We start from the raw sequence: 13,758 nt of genomic DNA on the forward strand, positions 1-13,758 counted from the left end.
GCCCTGCAAGACGACACAAGAAAGAAGATGATTGCCAAGTCCCTCTTCCCTCTGCCAGGGCACTCTTAAGTGTGCCTGAGATGATGGGAAAAGAAAGATGAGTGCCAAGTCCCCCTTCCCCACCATGAGAGTAAGGGGATCTGGCAACCCTAGCTAGAAAGACCTCTGTGTGTGTTTTTTTTCTCCAGACATTCTTCGCCCTCGGTGCTGCAGATTATGCAAAAAAGTTATCTTTTTTGGTGTGTGATGTTCTCACAACATCAGGTTAGTTACTGCCCATATCAAGGCCTTCCCTCAGTTCCAGAGGCCTCCAACCACCAAGCACCTTTTCAAGACCATGAGGCCTCAGTAGGGCTATCACCTAAATAGCTCCAAACAATGCTGTAAGAAAATGACGCATGTGTAACATTACAAGATCTTAGCATTATATTTTGTTACTTTTTGCAGATGTGCTGTATTTCTTCTGAAAGTAGTTCTGAAATAAACAAATAGTGAACACTTCTTTGAAATGAGAAACAAGAGTTAAGTGTAGGACTCAGCAAGTTAAACTAGGGGGGATGAAAGATGGGTATAATATTTGCATCTTTGAGTTATATAAAATGATGTCACAGCAGACTGATCTATAGAACAAACAAATTTTTGCTTAAAACAGTACAAAATTGCTACAAGTAATCTAAAAATGGCCACTGTAGGTTTCAGTTCTCTCCAAGTGTTGTTTGAATTTCTTCCTCCTCCTCCACAGAACCCTTTACTTGCTCATTTACTTGTAAAAACTCTGACTTCAGAAACCAAAGTGGGCTAAGGAGCCCAAATGAAAAGGACCTCTCAGTGCTTTCTGCCTCTATCAATGGCCCTTTTCACACTTGGACTTTAAAGTGTTTCAGCATCTGTTCTGCTTCCCATGTTTGCAGGAGTTTCACACTTGCAAGGTAGTCGTGGGATGCAGTACTGATGTGTGTCTGAGGTATCCCTGATTTCCCCCCCTGTGGACATACTGCAAATGTTATTTTGAAGCTGCTGCCAAGTAGCAGTTGGCCCAGTTAATGTGTGAACTCTATACTCCCCTTCTGCTTCTCTTCTCCCCCCTCTCCTCTTCCCCAGGAGCTGATTGGTCTGTGTGGAATTAACCACTCCCACCCTCCTCAGCTCGCTGAACTCCTTGCTCACCATTTTTTCAGTAAAGTGAGGTGAGGGTCATAAGGCTGCCTCTCCGTTGGCTTCTTTCCTCTTGGGTATGCATGCAATCTCTTATTTTTTTCCAAAGCCAGGAACATTCCTAACCTTGCTGCTTATTTCCTGCTTGCTTGAAAAGACAGGAAATGGTTAAATGGCTGCTTTTGCCTTCCTCCCTCTAGGGTATGCACATCCCCCCTCTCTCTTTTTTAAAGCCAGGAATTATTTGTAACAAAAACATTACTCCTAATTTCTCCTGGCTATAAAAGCCAGGTAAGGGTTAAATGGCCGCTTTCCCCTTCCTCCTGGTGTCTTCTGCTAATGTTAAAAAAAAAGCATTTTGCAAAGCTGTTTGTAAATCAAAGTGGCAGCTAGGGAAAGAAGCAGCAGCATTTTAACCCTTTCCTGGCTTTGCTTTTTAAAAAATAAATGAGAGTGGTACATGTTTCCCCCCAGAACTCTGCCACCAATTGCCTCTCCAGTGGACAGCCCAATCAGCAAACAGCCCAATCAGCCCAATCCCCCCAAAGAGAGGGGGATGGATTCCAACATTGCAACAGTACTACGCATGCTCAGAGTTTTTTAAAAAGTCTGATGTGAATTGTAAAGCCCTAAAAGCCCAAAACTGCACCGAGGCTTCAAAGCCAGTCTAAAATGAAAAACAAGACTCCAAATCGAAACTGCCTCAAACAGTGTGGAAAGTGGGGGTGCCACGTTGAAGCCACTGCGATCAAGGTGAATGCCCATAATTGGCGGTAAGTGTGAAAAGGACCGATGTTATAAAATTTGTATTTTTTTGTTTAACGATCAAAAGCAGAGACACACATTTGACCCAATAATCTAGATCTCATCTGTCTATACAGATGGAATAGATCAGTCCTGTTTTGATATACAAAAATGTATTTTACTCACACAGTCCTTTTAGTTAAAAATCTTCCTTCCTTTCTTATCTCCTAGGAGAAGAACAAGACCAAGATTAATGAATTTTTCCATAATAATAACCTAAGTGCTCTTGTTCATGAACTATTAGCTGCAGGCACAGAGTCCACTTTGACTACCTTGCTTTGGGCCCTCTTGCTAATGATGAAGTACCCTGAAATCCAGAGTGAGTTCTTTCCATTGGTTGGGTTATAGTTCCTCTTTTCCCCCAGTTGCTATAATGTTGAAAGCAGATGGGATTGTGAACTGCTTGACCTCATTATGCTTGTGAGCTCCATAGTTTGCATGGCTCACTCACCAATTTAACTTTCTTCCATTATTGCTTCTCAGCAGAAATAAAGAAATTTCCATTTCATTTGGGGGTTACGAACTGCCTATGCACTGTTACTATATTTTTCTGGCTGGGGCATTTCCAGCTTGGACTTCATCCGTTCGTGTGGGTTTTTTTCATTATCATGATGTTTGGCCCCATTTTTTGCAATAAGGGCTTCCAGGTTCTTTGGGGCACCTGTTTTTGCACTGATCGGCACCAAAATCGCACAGAACACATTCCTCCTCTTAAACCATTGGCCCACTGAGTTTTCCCTCAGTTACACTACAGACACCACCACCACCATCAACAACGACTGACCTTGAAGAAGGTGAATGTCAGCAGGACCATATGGCGAGAAGCTGGCTGGCTAATGGATGGGGAGGGAGGCAGTGGCGTTAAAGCAATCCTGCTTTCTGTTCAATTTTTCTTGTTCTATACTGCCAATAACTTATTACTTTTGGTGCCATGTTTCCTTGTGCTTACTTCAGGGGAAGTACAGCATATGATTGAAGTCTCCCTTCTAAAAGTTTCCAAAGCTGATAAGTGGGCAGGTGAGGAGGCTCCCCTTACAAGGGAGACAATGCTGCTGCCCAAGTAGTGACGGGGGGAGATAAAATCATGCACATTGTGCTCATTCCTGCCAACAGAATTAATACCAAAAGGGCTCTCTCCCCATGGGATCTGATTGGCGAATTCTGTTCAGGAAACAATATGCTGCCCTGTAAGGTAACCCAGTGCCTGTCTGCTGCTGCCTCTTGCTGGTGCTATAAGTTACAAACCAAAACAAAACACACAAACTGTTTGCTGGGAGAGACTCATTACAATTTTGTTTCCTGGATTTGGTTCAGCATTCCAAAAGCTGCTTTAAAAAACAAAACAGTGATTTACGGATGTATTTTCAGCTAGTATTTCCTGTTATGCACACTTCATAATAAAGTGTGCACCCCCGCCCCCAGGGCTGGTTCAAGGTTTTGAGGGCCCTAGGCAGAGAGTGCTCAGGTGGCCCCCATGCCCACTACAGGGCCCCCACTCTTACTCTCCCACCCACTTGCCACCACCTGCCTGTGCATCCTTTCTTTGCCTACTTGCTAACTCTCCCACCACCTGCAATCACAGCTACCCACACTACCTGCATGCCCCTTCCCCACTGATACTGGGTGGTGGAGTGCCACTGCCCTGGTCACCAGGAATCCTGATGCTTTGTTCACCACCGATAAGCCCTTTTCCAGAAGCACCAGGAACTATGCGCAGCAGGAAGCAGAGGTGACAAAGCACTTAAAAGCAACTAGTAGAAGGGTGTGAGTACAGGCAACAGAGGAAGTGAGTGAGTAGGGAGGCAACAGCAGCAGAACCCACTGGAAGTCGTGGGCACTGACTGCTGTCTCAGCTCTCCAGGTGCTAACTCCAGCTCTGATCTTCACATGAGCAAAGGACAGAAGACTCTCGCTGAATTGTTTTTATACATGTAATACCATTTTCTGAATTCTTTAGTCATTTCAGTCTGATATAGTGCTTAGAATGCCAGACTAGCATCTGGGAGGAATAGGTTCCAATCTCTAATCTGCCCTGGGAGCTTTCTGGGTGATCTTGGGCCAGTCACACAATTTCAGCCTAACCTAACTCACAGGGATGTTGAGAGGATAAAACAGAGGAAGGGAGGAAGATGTAAGCTACTTCAAGTCTCCACTGGAGAGGAAGGTGGTGGATAAATGAAGTAAGTAGGTAAAACATTTTAGTACTTTATGCCTTATTCCCAAATTTAAAAATTCTGAACAGGATCCAAATTGTTCTCTGTCTCTCTCCACTAGAGATGGGCATGAACCACAAAAAAAGAACCATGAGGTTCGTGGTTTTTCAAAATCCAGGAACCCTGAACTGGTATGAATTGGGGCAAGTTTATGAACCAGTTCATGGTTCATGGTTTGTGGGTTTAAATGCCCCTTTCCGGCCGCTTAGGAATGGCAGGGAAAGGAGTATTTGACAGTTTAAAGGGCCCTTTCCTGCCTAGCAAGTGGCAGGTCCCTTTAAACTATCAGCTGGCAGGCGGGGATAGTTTAAAGGGACCTGCCGCTTGCAAGGCAGGGCCCTTTAAACTGTCCAAACCTCAGCCCTCAGCCCCAGCCCCTCACTTACCTTGCCCTGCAGGCCTGCGGCGTCCTCCCCCTCCTCCCACGAGTGGCGGGAAGGCCATTTTCGGCCTCTTCCACCACCTCATGGAAGAGGCCAAAAATGGCCTTCCTGCCTCTCGCTGGGGCTGGGGTTGGGGGCGGGGGGTGAGGTTTGGGCAGTTTAAAGAGCCCTCCACCAGCAGGTCCCTTTAAACTATCAGCTGGCAAGTGACAAGGGGGGATCCCCCCGCTGCCTGCCAGCTGATTTAAACTGCCCCTTTAATACAACCCAAACGAACCAGTAGACCAGTTCATGGAAGTTCATGGAAATGAGCTTCCATGAACCGCTGGTTCGCGAACCATGAATCGGCCTGGTTCATGCATTTTTGGGTCGTAATTCGATTCGTGCCCATCTCTACTCTCCACTACTCAGAAGCTGTTACCTTCCCACTGCTGCTGGTCTTTTGATTTCCAGCCATCAGGAGAATTTATTTTATTTTATTTCGTCGCCGATATCTGTTTAGAAAACCTGATTCCATAGCATGAGACCCATTTCTAAGGATAAGATGAATGGACATTACAATAGCCATAATGAGGTGGTTCCGACTCCTATTCTACAAATTCCTCTGAGCAAAGTTTATGTATGTATTGGGGCTTTTATCTAACTTTAGTGGCTGTTCCATCGGAGAAGCCTCGAGTTGGATAAAGGTTTTTTAGCCTGGGGAAGGCTCCATAGAGGGTGATTGGTGAGAATAATATCAAATTAATTTCATTTATTAAAACATTTGACATCCTTCAGCTTCTTTACTGAGGAATTAAGTTTATTTTAATGGAAAGAAGTGTTTTCTTTTCTCAGATAAAGTCCAAGAAGAGATTGGAAAGGTGATCGGGTCGGCTCAGCCTCGGATTGAACACCGATCAAAGCTGCCTTATACAGATGCGGTAATCCACGAAATTCAGAGGTTTGCTAATATTTCTGCTATGAACGTGCCATACGCCACCACTGAGGATGTCACTATAAAAGGCTATTTCATTCCAAAGGTGACTAGTCTTCCTTAACTGCATTACTGTACATTCTTGACCCTTTTGACATCTGTTCATTTGTTGCCTATGATGCTTTACGAAGAACCTATTTTGGAGATTCTGAGGAACTTCAGACAAGAGCCAGTTAAGCCATTCTTAAGCCCGTTATTTAAAATGGGAGAGATTTAAGAGCTGGCCCATCCATTAGGCACAACTAAGCGATTGCCTAGGGAAAAACCAGCTCTGACAACACCTTGCCTGCCTGCCCGCCTGCCTGCCTGCCTGCCTGCCTGCAACATCAGGATCTGTTATGAAAAAGAGTAGCCCCAAGTGTCACCCTTGGCCTCAGTGGGTAGTCCACAGAAAGTTTTCTCCTTCTCCTTCTCCTCCATTATGGGGCTGGGGCCAATGGCAGGATGGGGGAGGGCCCTTTTCCAGGATCCATTTTCCCTCCCAACCTGCCCCGTTGAGAGGCGTGGCACCACAGCAAGCCACAGCCTCGTCCACAGTGAGTTGTCAGTCTATGGAGTTCAAGTTACTCTGATTTCATCTCCCAACCCCTTGCAGCAAGAAATCCAAGGTCTCTTGAGTCAAAGGTTTTTTATTGAAAGATTATATTCAAAGTACAGGCGTCCATAAATAATCCAAAGGCTACAAAAGCTTCTGGCTGAACACAAAGCATTGTTGAGAATGACCTGCTAGTTACATGCTGCAGTATATCAAACCCTCCTTTCCATTCCCCCTCCCCCCATATGCCCAGCGATTGTAGAGGCTTGGGAATGTGAAAGTAACTCCTCCAAGGTCTGTGGCTAGCCAGGCTAGATAAGACTGTCCTGGGAACCCCAGCTGTCTTCTGAAACCTGCAGAGAAACAACACTGGAAAGTTACAGTAAAATACATCACTGATGAAAGCGATATGGCAGTACTGTGGGTAGCAGTCCTGACATGAGTTAGTGTGAGTAGGGCACCTTCCCCAGAGTACAGGGGGGTGTAGGAAGGTGGCAGAAGTTTCACCACAGTGTGGATTGTTGAAGAGGGAAGGCAAAGACGGCGGTTTGCTTAGAGCATTCAAAATCTGTGGGACAGCCCTCTCTAAGAGTGTGATTACAATTTACAAAACAAGATGAGCTATCTGGGTGTTTTTCACAAACTGGTGATCACTTTTTCTCCCAGTAAGATGGGCAGAAGAGAATTCAAACTTCCCTGTAAAGAAAGAACCACAAACTCCTGCTCTAGGCAGTCAGGCATGCTTTTCATTTCCACTTCAAAAAACATTTATCTGTTGGGTTTTTTTCACAAGGAGCAGGTGCTTCCCTGAGTTTCAGCTGATAACATTTAAAGCAAGAGCCGGACAATTCTCCTTTTAAACCCAGTATAACCTTTTAATGAAGATGCAATTAAGAAAAATTGGGCGTATTTGAGGATTTTTTTAAAGATGGAGAAACAGGTTTAAAAAATGGTCTTTTTTCTCTCTCCCAACAGCAAGGTTTTCAAATACGGCACAAGAAAACACATCACTTTAAATTTGTAAAAAGGTCACCTAATCATTTACGTTAAGTACCTGTGAATATAGAATACGGGATTGTGAATATAGGGAGACATCTTTCTCCCCATGTGTTCCTCTTGTGGATGGAGCCTGGCCAGTGGAGGATCGCACTTGGTTGCCCCTCAAGGTCATTGCATGTGCCCAGAGATTTCTTCCTGTGATCTTTGCCCCCCTTTGGTTAGGTTGATTGTTCAGATGAGTCTTTGTGACAGCCACCTGGGAAAGTGCAGCCCTGTCATATCCAGCTTGCGTAGGGTGGGAGATTCCCCCAAAGCCCACTTCCAGCTCATATAGTCATTTCGTCAGCCTTCTTCAGGAACTTGGCTGAGAGCAGGAAGTGCTGGACAGGCTGGGGGTTTTGTGAGTCTGGGATCATCTGCTGGACTTTCTGATTGTTCCTTCACCACTCCAAGTTCAGCTGGCAATGGTAGCAGAATGAAATCACAATCAAACACAGAGTAAAAACGGCTATGGTCAATACAATCAGGCCAATGACTTCCAAGCGGCTGTTGAACTGCAGGTGATCTTGGGCTCCACAGAGGCACAAGCAGCCCAAGAAGACAGCCAGCAGGGTGATGAAGAAACACACCGTATCGCAGAAGAGAGTTCACTTCTCATTGTGTGTCCCAGGGTCCTTCAGCCACTCTGCCAGGGATTGCAGTCTTCTCTCCACAACAAATGCAGTATGGCAGAAATCACAGTAGCTGGTGTTTGAGGAGGGGAGACACTTCTCTAGGCAGCTTTTGTGAACAGCCCCTAGCATGCTGGTGCAATTACAGGGGGACAGCAGGTCCTCTCTGCTTCCACCTTCATGACAGATCCAAGAGATGGGGTCATCACTCTGTGTCCCCAGGGCTTTGATCACAATGGAGAGCAGCTGGCCATCCTTGGCCATGACCATGACCTTGACCAGGGTAATGTGCCGCATCCACCTGAGATCAGAGTCTTCCACTGACTTGGACAGCGTGGCACTTCCAGGGATAGTTGCACAGTGAGCCAGGAAAATTAAAGCAGTCTCTTGTCGTCATGGCAGCAGGGAATGCTTATACTTCAATAGCTCAATTGAGAAGGCATCATGAACCCCAGCCCCACCCCTTCCATCAGAGCCCATCCCTTCCTTCCCTCTTTCCATGTTATTGCTTCCTCTCTGTGCTGAGGCCAAGCGGGCCTCTCCATCTTCCCAGGCTGCAATTGCAACTGTGCACCTTGCATCCCAGCCGTTTTGATAAGATCAAGGACAATGTAGTTCCTGTGAACACCCATGGTCTGAGCAGTTAAATCCTAAGTATTGTAAATAAAAGAGACAGGGTGGAGCAGACATACAGTTACAAAAATAAGGTAGTATCCAAGATGGCGGCTGACTGAGAGACACATTTCTGTGGGTTGTCATGCCAGTTCTGTTTCCTGGACTTTACTGCCAGGCATGGTTGGGAAATCAACTTGAGCCCATTTCCTTAATGAAAGGAAATGCTCCAGCTGTCATGTGCCAGGGGGGGTAGATGAGGGGATTTGGGGGCTCTTTTTAATTAAAGAGCTAAAGAATTCTCTGTGTCCTGATGACACAGAAACATCAAAGCAGGAACAAACTGAGTTCGGCCAGGGGGCAGTAAGTCTGCAGAAGAGTATTTGGAGTGCGCCAAGATTTCTTTTTTCTCTTCTCCCCTTTTGTAAGAAACTTTGATTACAAGTTGAAAATTACAGGCTGCACTTTTACTTTCCTGCCTGAATGAAGACAGCTCTACAACTCTCCGTAAAATTAAAACACATCTACATCTTATTTGGACTTATAAAAGTCCATGAACTTTAAAGACATTGACATCTTCATTTTGGCCTTTCAATTGATTGTTAAAGGAATAATTCTAAATATCTCCAGAAACTCTGCCAAAATTTGGACACTATCTTTTATTTTTCTGTTTTGTTTTGATCTTCTGCTCTTTTGTTTTTTCATGAAGAAATGAGATAATATAACTGACTTCAAACTGTTTTGTTTACTGGACTAACTCTGGATAAGTTGAAGAACAGCTCCTCCTTGACAGAGGGAGGTGAAAGCACACAGGGAGCGGACGAAGGTCTCTGACATGCTAGTGGAACCACCTCTCTGCTGGTGTCCAGCTGCGGCACCAGACTGCCACAGCGGCCGTGTGAAATCATAAGTGCAGTGTAAGTCCTGATGCAGCACCTGGGGATGTGCCGGGGATATGATGTGAGGTAGTTGGCTCCCTAAGCTACTGCAGGCTCTGGAACAATCCTTTGCACAGTGGTGCAAAGTTATGCTCTGAAAAATGGCAACGGACCCCATAGGCACTCATGTAACGAGAAAAACTCACTTGCTCCCCCAACACCTGGCTCTGCCCATGAGGCTCAGTGGAGCTCAGGATGCTGACTACCACAGGGATCAATTAGCCCGCACCCCCACAGTGGCCGATCCACCTACTCAGCAGCCAATCAGTCCCCCATGCAGCCTACAAAACTTCTCATCAGGGCAGCCAATCCTTCACAGTTTTGAAGCTGGAAGATATTTGGTGCATTATTTAAGAAAAGAGGCAGGAAAAAAAAGAATACCTGGAATCAGGAAAGGAAAACAAGTAGTTTATGCAGAACAAGAAATGAAGGAGGGTTTTTTGCAAACCTTTATAAAGAAGAATTTATAAATTAATTAAAGATGGAAACATATTTATCTGAAGTACTAATTAAAGAATTTACAGCCGAACATAGAAGAATTTTGAATAAAGTAATAACAATACAAGACAGTCACTCTGCTATTAAAAAATTCATAGTAGGTAAAGCACCAGGTCTGGATGGATTGATGGCAACTTATTATAAATGTTTTGAAAAGATACTAGCAATAACCTTGCAAAAAGTAATGAATGAGATACAAGATAGGAAGAATAGACCACCAATGTGGCAACAGGCAGATATAACTTTACTATTTAAAGAAGAGAACAATCCTTTAATACTGCAGTCATATAGGCCAATCCCTCAATTGAATGTGGATTATACATTTTTTATAATAATGTCAGACAGACTAACAGTGCAATCCTAACCCCCCAGGCTGCACCGTCGCTCGTGCGCCAGTGTAATTGGGGCAGCGCTGGACGGCACCCTAATGACTTTGGCTGGAAAGTCCTGCCAGTGCCCGAGTGTGGCAAGGCAAAATGCAGCAGCCCCTGGGAGGTCCCACCAATGTTCCCCTGACAACCACGCTCACACCAGCCAATGGCCACACCCCTCCCCTCACATCCCGGCAAGAGAACAACAGTGGAGTAGCCAATGGGGAGATTGCAATCGCTGCCACTGCTGCCGCCGCCAATAGGCCCCCGTCAGAGGGCAGGCATCCCTGCCAGGGAGGGACAACTATTATTGAAGACAACTATTATTGAAGACAACTATTATTGAAGATCTGCAAAGATGGGGAAAGTTAAATATGTCATGGCTAGGGAAAATCTCTGCTGTTAAAATGAATATATTACCAAAATTGAATTTCTCAAATGTTGCCAATACATATAGATGAAATGTTTTTAAATAAGAGGCAGATAGGTTAAGTAGTTCGGCTGCAAATCAGCACTCAGCTCGTTCGAATCCCACTACTGCCGTGAGCTCAGTAGGTGGCCTTGGGTAAGCCACTCCTCTCAGCCCCAGCTCCCCAGCTGTATTGGGGGGATAATAACAACATTAACTTTTTCTCCGCTCTGGGTGGGGCACTAACTTGTCTAGAAGAGTGGTATATAAGCACAGTTATGATGATGATGATGATTTTGTATGGAATGGGAAGAAACCGAGAATAAGATTTAAAATATTACAAGATGAAAAATGTTAAGGTGCATTGGCGGTACCAAACATCAAATTGTACCGCCAAGCAGCTGCATTAGTTTAGATATCAGATTGGATTATAAATCTGAACAGAAGACATATGAAGATGGAAACAATAGATACCAAGGAATGAAATCACAACTATTTATAGAGTAAGAAATCATTGACATTTATTCAAAAGCAAGATGGTACCCATATTTTGAGGGATGAATTATTAAGAATATGATTCCAATGCAGAAACAGATTAAGTCCATCAAGTTCGCCATTGACATCACCAATAGATGCTTATTATGATGCTACTACAAGAAATGAAATAGATTACGTAAACTATGAATATATGATGGATATGCAAGGAAAACATGGTAAGAAATTCATGCTCAATGAAAAAACATCCCATGGTTGATGTATCATCAAATGGTGTCCAAACTCAAAGAACAATTATCCAAAAAAGATGGCTGAAAAAACAGTGTTTGAACAACTACAACTAATCAGTGGAGATTCAAAAGCACCTATTAGGAAAAGTATATAAAATTCTACTGCAATATGCAACAGAATCAGAACAAGTTAAAAACTGTATGATAAAATGGATGTAAAATTTTGGAGCAAGTGTCTCTATAAATCAATGGACAAAAGAAATCAAAATTACAGATTGTGAGAATTGGTACAAAATGTTTTTTAGATGGTATATCACTCCCAAGGATCATGCAAGAACCAATGAGGACTATATTGGAAGGTGCTGGAAATGTCAAAACATGGATGCAACGTTCTATCATATGTGGTGGACATGTAAGAAGGCGATAAGATATTGGATAATAATTCATGAGGAGATGCAACAGATAATAAAGTTTCACTTTGTGCTGAATCCTAAAAATGTTATTAAATATCCTACCAAGCAATATTACAAAAGTGTCAGGTTCTGCCATTATGCTGCCCTGTGAGACACCAGCCTGCCTAACTTCCACCCTAAAGGACCTTCAGGGAATATGCAGGATCCCGCTCTGTGGAAAGAGGGGAGGTGTACCTCACCCTCACACCCTCTCAGTCCACTTGCAGATCCTTTCAACCTGACATTGTCCCAACTGCCTTCCATGACAGCTGTCCCCATCCAGCTGTCGGTCTTACTCCTCCTCCACCTCTTTGTCTTCTTTCCTCCACTTCCTCTCCACTGCATTCTCATTCTCTCATTCTCTCATTCTCTCATTCTCTCATTCTCTCTCCCTCCTCCACTCCACCACACTCCTACACAACAACCCACCACGCCCTGTGGGTGGACTTCCCTTATATCCTGTCCCTCATTCCTGACCCCACCTGCCAGCCACACCCCTATTTTGCCCTCTAGCATTGGCCTTGGCTGCCAAGCAGCTGCACCTGGGGTAGCTAGTTTGGCTGCTTTGGGCAACTACAGCTGTGCTCTCTTGGCTGGCTGCCAAGCCTCCTCTGTTCAGAGCTTCCAGCAGCCTCAGCTGGTCTCTATTCTTCCCTTCCTCCCTGTTTGCAGGTTGGAGCATGGCCCTGTGCTGCTTCTGCTGCCCTGCCGGTAAGGTTGCTGTCTGGCTGGCTGATGGCTGGCTGTCCTTATCTCTTGTGCCTCCTTCCTCTGACCTGGTCCCCTCCTGGCTGTCCTTACTTCCCCTGTCAGGGCTCTTAGCCTCCCACTGGATGGTGGGGCTAGCTGGCTTCCTACCTGCTCCTTCTGACCTTTTGGGGCTTGGGAGCTGCTTCACTTTCCTGTGGCTGGGGTGCCTCTTCTATTGTTGGTCCATGCTGGCCCAGGGTGTCCATTGGGGTGGCTGGGTAGTTGTCCCCCAACCGTCTCCCACCCCCTCTTCCTGGTAAGTCCAGGGGAGGAGCCTCAGACTCCAGACAAAAAGTACAAAGGGAACTTTTAAAATATAGGGTGATAGCAGCGAGGGAAGTATATGCATCAAAATGGAAGGAAGATTGTTGTCCAGATGTAACTTGAGTGGATGTATGAATATGCATGTATGGCTAAAATAACTTCCTATATGCATAATAAACCAATCCTAGAATTTCAGAAAAAATGGAGAGGCTGTTTTGACTATGTAGCTGGTAAGGAAGAAAAACTAAGAATAGAAGCAGACCTATTAGAAGATCAATATTTTAAAATGTTGACTATAAAATGTTGAGTATAATGTTGAATATAAAAAGCTGAGTATAAAATCTTGAGTATTAGTAGGAAAGGAGATGGAGAGGAGCAATATTCTATAGCACAAATGTTCTGTTATATATTCTGTTTATATATTGTTATATACATCAGTTATATATTCTGTTTATGTATTGTTATTGTCTTTTTATTTTCAAATGAATTTCTATCTGGAAAAAAAAACAAAGATAAGGTAGATCTCGAGATTTTTTTTCATTTGTAATCACACTCTTAGTGATAGCTTAAATGTCTAATGAAAATAATGGGGAATTAAACAGAGCCAATTTTCGTTGGATCATGTTCCATTTCTTTTCAAGAAGTTTGAATTCTCCGTTCTCTGTTAAAAACAAATGTCTGTCTTGATTTTCTTGTGGGATGGAATTCACTAATTTATTATGTGAGATGGCATTTATTAAAAATTTTATTGATTGATTGACCATAACTATGTTCTTGATGGCAGTCCTCGTTTTCTTTAATAACACATTGTTTTGACTTTGCAGGGAACTCATATTCTTCCATCACTGTACTCTGTGATGTATGATGAATCCCAGTGGGAAAAACCTTATGAATTCTATCCTGAGCACTTCCTTGATTCCGAAGGAAATTTTGTAAAGAGAGATGCCTTCATTCCATTCTCTGCAGGTAACTCCTGTTATACTTATCTCTGTGGGGTTCAGTAATA

General features: G+C 44.1%; 1 protein-coding gene and 1 pseudogene across 2 annotated transcripts in view; one reads left to right on the forward strand and one right to left on the reverse strand.

Moving 5' to 3' along the window:
- Window positions 1-13,758, forward strand: part of LOC129341925 (cytochrome P450 2K6-like) — a 35,689-nt gene that overhangs the window by 19,416 nt on the left and 2,515 nt on the right. For both annotated transcript variants that reach the window (XM_054997284.1, XM_054997281.1), the window contains exons 7-9: window positions 2,131-2,278; window positions 5,390-5,574; window positions 13,577-13,718. In XM_054997284.1, the coding sequence (XP_054853259.1) occupies window positions 2,131-2,278; window positions 5,390-5,574; window positions 13,577-13,718 (475 nt within the window). The remainder of the gene's footprint in view (window positions 1-2,130; window positions 2,279-5,389; window positions 5,575-13,576; window positions 13,719-13,758) is intronic.
- On the reverse strand, window positions 7,320-9,711 carry LOC129341944 (E3 ubiquitin-protein ligase MARCHF2-like; annotated as a pseudogene).

Source organism: Eublepharis macularius, chromosome 1 (genome assembly GCF_028583425.1).
Source record: "Eublepharis macularius isolate TG4126 chromosome 1, MPM_Emac_v1.0, whole genome shotgun sequence".
NCBI classification, from domain to species: Eukaryota; Metazoa; Chordata; class Lepidosauria; order Squamata; family Eublepharidae; genus Eublepharis; species Eublepharis macularius.